This window comes from Bicyclus anynana, chromosome 8, assembly GCF_947172395.1.
Source record: "Bicyclus anynana chromosome 8, ilBicAnyn1.1, whole genome shotgun sequence".
In the NCBI taxonomy this organism is placed as follows: Eukaryota; Metazoa; Arthropoda; class Insecta; order Lepidoptera; family Nymphalidae; genus Bicyclus; species Bicyclus anynana.
In genome coordinates this window covers 9020036-9031128 of record NC_069090.1, presented here as the reverse complement: position 1 = coordinate 9031128, position 11093 = coordinate 9020036, and the positions used below count along the sequence as shown (strand labels likewise).

The following is an 11093-nucleotide window of genomic DNA, read 5'->3' as shown; positions in this document are numbered from 1 at the left end:
CCGATTTGAAAAATTCTTTCAGTGTTAGATAGCCTATTTATCGAGGAAAGCTATAGAGTATATTATCTTCGTATTCTTCGGAACGGGAACTACGCGGGGCGTCGGCTATAAACCTTTTGATAATAGGTAATTATTATGCTTTTTAATTCCACTAAAAAGATAAAATCATCTGATTAGATTATCTCGATAACCAAGATCGGCACGTTCGGTCATCCAGCGCTCGTTCCGGCCGACAATTCGTGCCTACATACTGATCTGATGATCTCCAGTATCAGTAGATAATTACAAAGAGATTAATTACTGTCTATATTATTGCCGTGACCACAAGCCACTGGGTTCATTGTGATCATCCTCATGGAAGCGTGAGCGCCATGATGTGGATACTGCTTTTTGTGTCAGTGTTGTTATTAAAGCAGAATTTGGTAAGTTTGTACCTATTGTTTTTAATTTTTATTATAGTAATAATTAACCAATTGAAGCAGCTTTGTGGGTCTATGCTCCTTAACCGTATATTCATTTAGGGAGGGAGGCTTGACTCTGCAGTAATTGATAGTGATGATCATTTACACGAGCAGCACGTTGCCAACGGCAACTGACAACTGCTATAGTCGACGGCAGACGGCGACTGTCGTCGACTGCCGCCGAGACGTCGCCGACTGCAGTCGATTGCAGTCGTCGGTAGCGGTCGCTGCTCATGTAAATGAACCCTTATAGTAATGATTGACGGCAGAAGCAGATAATTCACCTTACGGTAAGTGGAGAATCATCTCCTATAAACTCAGACTAATTACATAAGGACCTGCCTCGCTAGATCTGATCTAGACTTTTCTGTCAAAGTATAATAATTATGATCAATGATCTAATGCGATTATAAAAACTGTCAATGTAATCGAAGTTTCATAGTGTTTGTCGGTTAAAGAGCTTCGTATAAATGCCTTTTTGTGCTAGTTGAATGGTGTAAAAAACCGTCATAAACAACCGTTTAGTATATAAGATATATGTACCTAATCTAAGCTCGTTTTCCTCACATTAAGACAGACAATTTTGTTCGTGAATTTTGGTGCGATTTAGAATACTTATGTAATTAGTCTAAGCCTATAAACAAATCAATACTGCACAAGGAACACAGAGTGTAGCCCTGTGTTCATCAACCTGAGACGCTAGTTAAGCCTCATAGCTGTAATTAGTAATTACAACCATGATCCTCTTCAGATCGGAACATCGTTAAAATTGAACTAAGACATAGAGTAATTATGCATAGAACTTAGACATACACCCGAATCCGCCCCCCGTTTGTACCTACTTGACGTCCTGTAAAAATATAACCACATTCCAGATAACATCAGAACAAGTTTCCCAAGAAGCTGAAAACATACGTGCACCGAGACAATTAAACTTTGGGGAATGCTGTCCGTGTCCAACACAAGATGTATTTCAAGATCAAGATACGGCGAATACAATAAATACAGCATTGTCAGATGACTGTCCATGTAGACCCACATCTGATAGTGTAGGCGCCTCATCTATCTATAGCCCCGCCTTCAGGGCAGTAGAACCATTTATTAAGTAAGTAAATTTAATACTTTAATTGTTATAATAGTAGGAGATCCAGCATAAGAATTAACCAATAAAAGTATAAGAAATAAGTAATGGAAAATATTCACATTGCCACATTGCAAATAGGTTGCCTAATGAAATTGCGAAAGAAATGATCAAATATTTTATTTAGTTTATTTAAATAAAATAATTTATTATTATCTACTATCCTTGTTGGTTAATAAAAAATAGTACACTTGTTGAACTCGTTAAGGTTGAATTCCGCCTGCAGGTAGTGGAGATGTTTTAAAGAAAATACGTGTGCACTTTGACAAGGTTTTATTGCGACTGATTTAATACTTATTGGCTGTTTTACTAATGATAGATGTGCGTGTGTGCGTTGTGTATGCATATTAAACGAATGTTTGTTGTGTGATAGCTTGCAATATGAATGTTATGTATGTAACGTTTTGTATACGGCGTATGACTGTGTTTTGAGTTATGTATTTAGCTTATTAATCTAAACATACTCCCCCCCAAAGGACACTACGGGTCCTTTCCAAACTGTAAAATTACAAATCAATACAAAACACAGTAAGGAGACACGTTACTTTCTACATCTAAAGACATACAAAAATAATAGCAATTTGAGAAACGAGAAATATGCACGTAGATTCTAAAATAGGTATAGATACTTGTAGGTAAGTTTAGCATTAACTTTGTTTTAAGCATTCAATTAATACAATAAATGTTTCTAGAGTTTATACATATTAGCTTAAGTTTAAATAAACCATCACATTTTGGTACTTTTCACAACTTGACTCTTAATACACGCACAAACATATTTTATTGAATTTTTTTTCATGTTCAGAAAATTGTCATCGCTGTATAAATATTTTCTTTCTGTAAGTTTTAACTTTCTTGATTTAAATTCACTTTAATATCTATGATATCCTTTCTCGTAAACTTCTTTCAATAGTTCCTCATTATTTGTATGTTTTCTATATGTATTTAAAATCCTTTGTTTTCTTACACTTTGTTGGGGTTCGTTTATTGTATCATCTACTTCATTTAGTACCTTTGTATCTATCTCACCAAATATTATCCAGCCCAACGCAGTATTTTGTGCACAAGGTGTACCTTGAGGACCCTTTTCTAGACCTTGACGCAGCAATTTAGCATATTCGTTAACACCAAGAAGTAGATCTATAGGTCTTGACTTGAAGTATTCTGGATCTGCCAAGTCAAGATTTGTAATATGTGGCCATTTCTTGAGAGTTTTGTAATTTATCCATGGTATGTCATTTTTTATCTGTTTTGCTCTAATGAATGCTTCTATAGGAAGACAAAAATTAGGATTACTTGGTGATAACACTTGTAGGTTAACCGCTTCACTTACTGCCACTCTCCTAGATTCTATTCCTGTAACGATTTTGTTTGTGTTGTGTTTTCTGAGCCTCAGTGTTTGAGCCGCCTTTTTACTGATAAAACACGCTTGAGAGCCCAAGTCTATAAGCGTCTTTAGCACAGTCGTATTACCGTCCTCACCTCTTACTGTGACTAAAGCAGTTGCTAATAGAGCAATTTTGGTTTGTTTAAAGACGCCATCGCTGCATTTACTCCTGTCTCTTCTACACATTCCTTCTTTGATATTCTACTTGTCTCGTGTAAAAGAGAATGGTGACGCCGTTTACAAAATTTACAGCATAATCTAACCCTACATTTAAATATTTTGTGGTTAGGTACTAAACAATTATAGCAAACCTTGTTATTCTTAACGTATTTACTTCTCTCTGTAGGATCCATCTTTAAAAAATCCTTGCAATGACTCAATGTATGATTCTCGTTGCACATTATACAAGTCTTTCTCTCTTTAGCACTAACGTGGAACGCTCTCGTCTTGATGGGTTTTTCTCGAGAAGTTAACTGTAATGATATAAGCTCTAGTGTACGAAACTTCGATTCGAGAAACTTCTTTAAGTGTTCCCATGTAGGCATATCTTCCGAGTTATGTTTGTAAGCATACTCTTCCCATTGTCGCTGTGACTCTGTGTCCAACTTTTGTACCACCAGATATATAATTAACAGATCCCAAGAATCCGTACAAATATTTAAATTTTTGAGATGATTTAAACACTCTGTAGTATTATCTAAAAGAGATTTTAACTGATTGGCGTTCTGGGTACTTAATTTACTTTGTGTATGTAATCTTCTAAGTAAGGAACTCACTATCATACGTTTATTTCCAAAACGGTTTTTTAAAATTTCCCACGCTTGTGTATAATTGTTTTCTGTAACTTGGATATGATTGAGTATTGCTGCAGCTTCTCCACTAACACTGGTCTTCAAGTAATATAACTTTTGAACTTGGCTGAGTGACGAATTATGTACTAATGTGTTGAATAGATCATGAAAAGTTGGCCATTCTTCATAGCTGCCGGTGAACGTCGGTATCTGTATAGGAGGTAGTATAACTTTTGAACAACACGAATTTTCATTAGAAACATTGACTTGCGCTTTAGTATGTAATCTTGAAGCTAACATATCTTTTAATTCGGCTAGTAAGCTCAAATATAATTCTTCGTGAATAAAATACTCTTCGTTAACAAAATACGGCAACAAACTTTTTTGATCTCTCGTAGTATTCTTTACTAAAGTTTCGTGAGCATTCTGGAATCTTCTCCAATGATCTTCTAAGTTTTTAATTCTTATTTCTAAATAACTTTTTGTTAATCGTTCTTCAGTACATTTCTTTATACTTATCTCAGTTTTCTTTATTAAAATAGCAATATTTTCAAGTATACTAATAGCTTCATCCGTAATTGTAGTCATTTTTCAAAAATAATATGCAGAAATCTTCAAAATAACACGAAAAAATTACTTCCGTCACTCGTATTACACTCGAAATATAATTTCACAATTCATTCATAACTTATTTCTTCTAAAACTTGTGCATCGAGCATCGCTTATCAGTTGTCTTTTGTTCTCGGCGGACGGTCAGTCTTCGATTTGTAGGTAAAATATCCGGCTCAAAGGACCATATGTTGAACTCGTTAAGGTTGAATTCCGCCTGCAGGTAGTGGAGATGTTTTAAAGAAAATACGTGTGCACTTTGACAAGGTTTTATTGCGACTGATTTAATACTTATTGGCTGTTTTACTATAGTACGCGCGTTAACAACTGAGTCTTAGGGCCATAAATCATTTCTCTATATCTATCTCGCTTGCACTTATGGGTCTTATGGAGCCGTCTAGTGAAGGGTGTAACAATGAAAGACATATTATCGATAAGTAAAGTTTATTATCGTATCTTGTTCACAAAATTAAAAAAATTAACAATATTTGATTTAATATAATACATATTTCATATTATATAATTATTAACTAAATAAAATTAATCTTCATCTGAGTCTTCATCATCAGAATCTTCGTCTTCTGCCAAATTTATTATAAGCGGCGCGTGATCTCTAATTAGAGCTTTTTGTAAATCTTTGTTTTGAAGTTCTTCGGCATGCCTAACACATTTGGCCCAGTCTTCTCGTGTGACATTTTCTATGGCTCGGTGGAGGTGATTTTCGACATCTGCTATCTTGAAGGTATTATTATTCTTCGCAACTTCTCCCTTTACTTGTGCCCAAATTAATTCTATTGGGTTATATTGACAGTGATATGGAGGGAGCCTTATTACTTCATGACCTCGTTCATTTGCCAGATGGTCTAAAGCGTAGACCTTCTGCGGGTTACTGGCTTTTACTTTTCTTATTAATTCTTCAATAATTTCGTTGCTGGAATATGGAATCTTTTTCTTTGTCAACCATTCTTGAATTTCAGCTTTCCTCGTGTTTCTTGTGGGTATCTTTTCCAACTGTATCGAATGATAGCTTGCGTTATCGACAATTATAACTGAGGGCTCTTCAAGTAGATTCAGGAATTCGGAAAACCATGCCATATATGTTTCGCCATCCATTTCTGTGTGGTAATCAGCATCCTTTGATTTCACCGCTTTAAATATTAGCTTCGCATCTGGAACGAAGCCAGTCCTTGCAGAACCCGCATGGCAAACTATTAATCTTTGGCCTTTTCCCACAGGCTGATTCTTGAAACCTCCTTCATCGTTGCTTCCAAGCCACATCCTCTTTCTTGCATGGTTTTGATTAATCCATGTTTCGTCTAGATAGAAACGTGGTCGCTGATCGTTAGTTCTTCTAAGTAAATCCAATTTCCTTAAAAAGTCCATTCTAGCACAAACAATATCAGTTCTTTCCATTAAATATTTACGTCCTTCGCTATTTTTCTTATACTGGAACCCAACCTCCTTCAGTAGTATTCTCATTGAAGTGTTGCCGCATTTAAAATCGGGTAATTGTTCACGGAATTTTTCTAAAATTTTCGCCACGGATGGATACTCTCCATTCTCATAAAATGAAGCTACAGTTCGCTTCAACACACTTTTATCAAAATCGTCAATATTAGTGACGGTTTGTGGTTTCTTAAAATTTGTTCTTGGTATACAGGTACTGCCTGATTGTGATACTTCCGTCTTGATTCGGTCCACTGTCGCTCTGCTCACACCACAAACAAATGCGGCCATTTCACGTGGTTTGTTGAAATTTAGAGAAGCCACTTTATTCGGATCACTTTTCAATTCATTGAGAAACAGGAATACGTTGTGAATCAGTGTTCGAGCTTGAGGGCTAATATCGCCATGTAATTTCTTCAGATCAACGTTAGAAAATAAAGTATCCATAGTGCGCAACGAGTAACACATGAATGTATTTATTTAATTGCAGTAAACACATTTATAGCAAAAAAAATACGCAATGCAATTACATTAGAAACCGACCAATCAGAATCGTCCAAATCATTATTGACTCATCATTAGCACGTGCGCAGGTAGCCGTTTATCGATAATTAGGGTGCGCAGGTAGGCGCGCTGCACATTCCTATCTTTTTTGACTTTTATGACCGGACGACTCAGATGATAACGCGCATACTATAATGATAGATGTGCGTGTGTGCGTTGTGTATGCATATTAAACGAATGTTTGTTGTGTGATAGCTTGCAATATGAATGTTATGTATGTAACGTTTTGTATACGGCGTATGACTGTGTTTTGAGTTATGTATTTAGCTTATTAATCTAAACAACACTACTTAAAAGAATATACCCAACTGGTGCCCGGGGTATTTTGGCAGTATTGCCGCCCCATACTGGTCACTATTAGATGCACTACCTTGATGGAGTGTTGATTATAAGCGTCGATACTTATTGCTAAAAGTAGTCTATTATCCCTCCATATTATATATATCCTGTGGAAATGTTCAATCAGCTTTAGACACTAGTCGGAACAGATAAGATATTAACTAAAATAAGTAACTGTATACTATTATATTACATACAGACACTTCAATTTCATTTATTTCTATAGACTAGTCGTGTTTTTATCGCGTACCAGGTACCTTATGTGCAATCACAGACTGTAGTCTAGTCTCTCTGCTAATCTATATTCAGGTCCTTGCAGCAAGATGGAGTTATGGTGTAACTAAAAAACGACTTCGTTATTATTCATTCATTAATATATATAATTTAAATCTTACAGACCACTTTCGAAAAAGGAGGAACCAAAACCACTTCTGAATCCCGAAGTAGGTCTAGCTTCTTCTGTTTTGGAAACATTACAAGAAGTTACTGACCAAGAATACCAGGAAGCATTGGCGAGAGATGCTGCAAGAAGTGCATTAAAATTAATTGATCCTGAACCTCTAGAATCAGAATCAAGAGATGTTGTTGATGTTATATTAAGTCCTAAAGAACAAAATAATGATGAAATGGTTTCACAGGCTACAGAATTTCAAAGAAATACTTGTATTTTACCACCTTTAGGTACAAAAAATAACTTTGAACCCTTACGATTGCAGCCTCCAATTAATTTACTCAAGCAAATTTTGACTCCAATGAAGTTCAGAAGTAATGGAATTTTAAATAGAAAAGGTTTTGATATGGATGGCAGTGCTAGTAATAGCCAAGACCGAATTTTGCCTTTAAAAGAAAATATTCTAGAAAATATGAAGACAAGATCAAATTTTTTGAATTTAAGACCATTTACCGACAGTAGAGATGTTATTGCTTCACCTAATCTTCAAAAATACTACGTAAAAAGTAATATAAGAGACCGCATACTCTCACGTAACAGACCGTTACTGGACGTACAACCCACGACTTCAAATAAGCTCAGTGAGCTCTTTGCGAGAACTGCTGCAGGTGGAAAAAAAATAGGAACTGAACCAGATATAACACCTGATTTTATCCAATACTCACCTGAGCCATACGATTTTACTAAAGATGAGAGGAAAATGAAAGCGAATCCTAAAGACAGTATACTTGAAAATAGTGATTGTAAGGAAATTAATACGTCTCCTGAAAATAACGAGAAAGATTTTGACGCAGCCCCAAGTTCCTCGAACACAGTTGAAGTGAAAACACCGACCGTCGCTCAACACCAAAATATTATACAACAAAATAGAGACGCTGATATAGGTAGTGATAAATTACTGGATGTGGATACGGTCACTGACAATTACAATACCTTACAAGCTCCTACTGCCATAAATTGTTTGCACGATGAAATTGAAGCAACAACAGAAGGAATTATAAAAAGTGTGAGGACTGTGGATGTAGAAACTATCCAATCTGAATTTCAGTATACTACAGAAAATTTAGAAAACATTAAAGACATGGAACCTGAATCGAGTATTACCAGAAATGTAATTAAAAATTTAGAAGATACCCCGACTGAAGACTGCATTTCTTCCAATGTAGAGAAAAAAAATGAAAATTTCAGAAGTGCAATAGATTCTGTACCATCCATATCTGCAGAAAAAGGTATCGTTACTTCGAACCCTCATACATTACCAAATATCAAAGCAGATATATTTAAAACCCTAGAAAATTTTAAAAAAGCTAATGAATTAATTCAAGACAAATTAAGATCGAATGTACAAGACGCTTTAAAGTTAGTTATTACAAGTGAACCTACGAGCTTAGTGACACAGACGGCAACGTATCCTGTAAGTGAAATGCGTGCTTCTTCCATGGAGTCAACACAAACATTTAAAAATAATGCAATAAACAATAATCTTGGTACTCAAGATTTGCAAAAAATGTCTGATTCATTACTTGAGTTAAATTCTTTAAAAGTTGAATCTGACTCTTCTACAACGCCTAGTTGCAAAGAGAAGTCAACAGAGAAAATTCCCTATAAGTCAATCGAAGTTGACGAAGTGTCTAATCTTGACATGATTACTTCACCAACCACGTCAGAGGACGTAAAATCAAATTTAGATACAGAAGGTATAAACAATAGTGATGAAACATTAAAAAGTGCATGTGGTAACAATATTATATCAAAAAATGGTGAATCTAACATCATAAACAATGAAGAGAACGAAATGTCTGCTCAACCGAGTAACTCAGCTTATAATACTATATCTCAATTAGATTCGAATTTAAAAGATTTTATTGTTCAATCACATGATAAAATAAAGCCAATGGAAGGAATTAAAGACCTTTTCAGTAATTTTAGATATTTAGGTGCAGACACTTTTACAAACGATAACAATGATTCAGAAAAATTAGCTAAGCAACCACTTTATAGAAATAATAACGATAACAATAATATAAACACTTTAAAGAGCTTTAACGGACAAAAAAGTTATAACCCCAGTTTTAACACTGACACTAAATTAAGTTCATATAAAGCTAAAGTAGCAAGTCCAAAATTACTTGATAAATCTACTGTTCCACATTTGAATAAGGAAGCGGATGTATTAGGCTTGGCATCACAAAGAATACCGCAAACTACTAATTTCAAAAATATGTTATCAAATGTCGAAGATGGAATAAACCCCGTGCTTAAAAGCATATATAACGGCAAAATGCCTCAAGATTCATTTTCGTCAAAAGTTCCAAGTATATCTAAGAATTTTGAATCGCATGCTAACGAAGCCTTAAAATCGTTTCGCGATTCTTTAAATTTAGCTGAGAGAGAACCGTTTGCAATCAAGAAAAATAATGTTTTAGGTAGATCACTGGTGAATCCTGATAAATTATTTGAGAATGTTTTGAAAACACATGAGGATTTCAACACCAAGTTAAAAGCTTTCCACAGCGATCTTAATAAACGACTGAGTTCAAGAATACCATCTGATATTCCGCGATTATTGACACCAAGCAGGTTGAATACTCCGAAAAACAGGGCTGAATCAAACAATTTTTCAAGTAAAAAAAGTGGAACAACGCTTGGTAAACCCGTATCATCTATGAAGAATACGTTACTGTCAAAAAATAGGCCACTTTTAGAAACTCTTCAAAAGAAACCCCCAATTTCAGTGATTACACCAAGACCTAATATTAAACCAAAACTTAGTGTACATCAAAGAGATTCCAGTACTAAAAAGTCACCAATTACATTAAATCCTCCTAAAATAAATAAATTAAAACCCCTGAAGGAAAATAAAGTAACTATATCTTTTGCAACGACCTCTATCCGCCCTGATACATTAAAATCTAGATTTAACAGTGAACCTGTAAAACTGCCAAAGTTCTCAAAACCTCTTGTCAATAAAAAACTAATTCCAAAATCTAAATTTGAATCTAACGAGCCGAAAGTTTTAGCAAGTGATATTTCACTGTCAAAATCTCCTCCTGATACAGTAAGACAAACAAAATTAACAGAGAAAATCCCATTGCCAGATGAATCAGAAATATCAGAACAAAATGATAACAGACGATTTATAAATATGCCAGAAACAAATAAAAGTAAACTACTATCAAAGTTAAAAAATGGATTTTCTACTGGAATACCAAGTACGAAAAGATATAATGAGTTTTTATCGTCTAAACAAAACAAAAATGCATTAGATGCAGCTCAATCGGCTTCTAATAATATGGATTCGAATATAGCTGCAACCAGCTTAGTTAGCAAAACATTGAATGACGATAAACACCCGTTTAAATGCAAGATGGTTTGTATTCAAGACATTTTAGATTCAAAAGATACTTATGATAATTGACTGTTAAAATCAATAAATGAATCTACTTAATATAGAACTATAGATCCCTCTTTCTATACTGATTATTGTGATATATGTATATACTAATTAATATAGTTTTAATTTTATTTTGTTTAAATAGATATTTTAGTTTAATGGGTAAATTGTTATGGAGTTGTAAATATTATTGTAAGACTTCAATTGACGATGTGCCTACTCGTAGAATTATTTTTTAAATAAAAAGGTAAAATTTCATTTGCTTTTATTTATACTGCATTTTTAAAATGAGTAGGAACTGATAATTCATTATTATTTCTTTATTGAGCCGTGATAGCCCAGTGGATATGACCTCTGTCTCCGAACCCGGAGGGTGTGGGTTCAAATCCGGTCCGGGGCATACACCTCCTACTTTTCAGTTGTGTGGAAATTAAATATCACGTGTCTCAAACGGCGAAGGAAAAACATCGTGAGGAAACCTGCATACCAGAGAATTTTCTCAATTCTCTG

The 11093-nt window shown here is 34.6% G+C and overlaps 1 protein-coding gene across 1 annotated transcript; it reads left to right on the top strand.

The window, feature by feature from the left end:
• The first annotated feature begins 371 nt into the window (after nucleotides 1-371).
• Nucleotides 372-10607, top strand: LOC112049946 (uncharacterized protein MAL13P1.304-like). Its single transcript, XM_024088019.2, has 3 exons — nucleotides 372-422; nucleotides 1337-1566; nucleotides 7136-10607. Exons 1-3 carry the CDS (start codon nucleotides 372-374, stop codon nucleotides 10605-10607), a joined length of 3753 nt encoding a protein of 1250 aa, XP_023943787.2.
• Nucleotides 10608-11093: the final 486 nt, after the last annotated feature.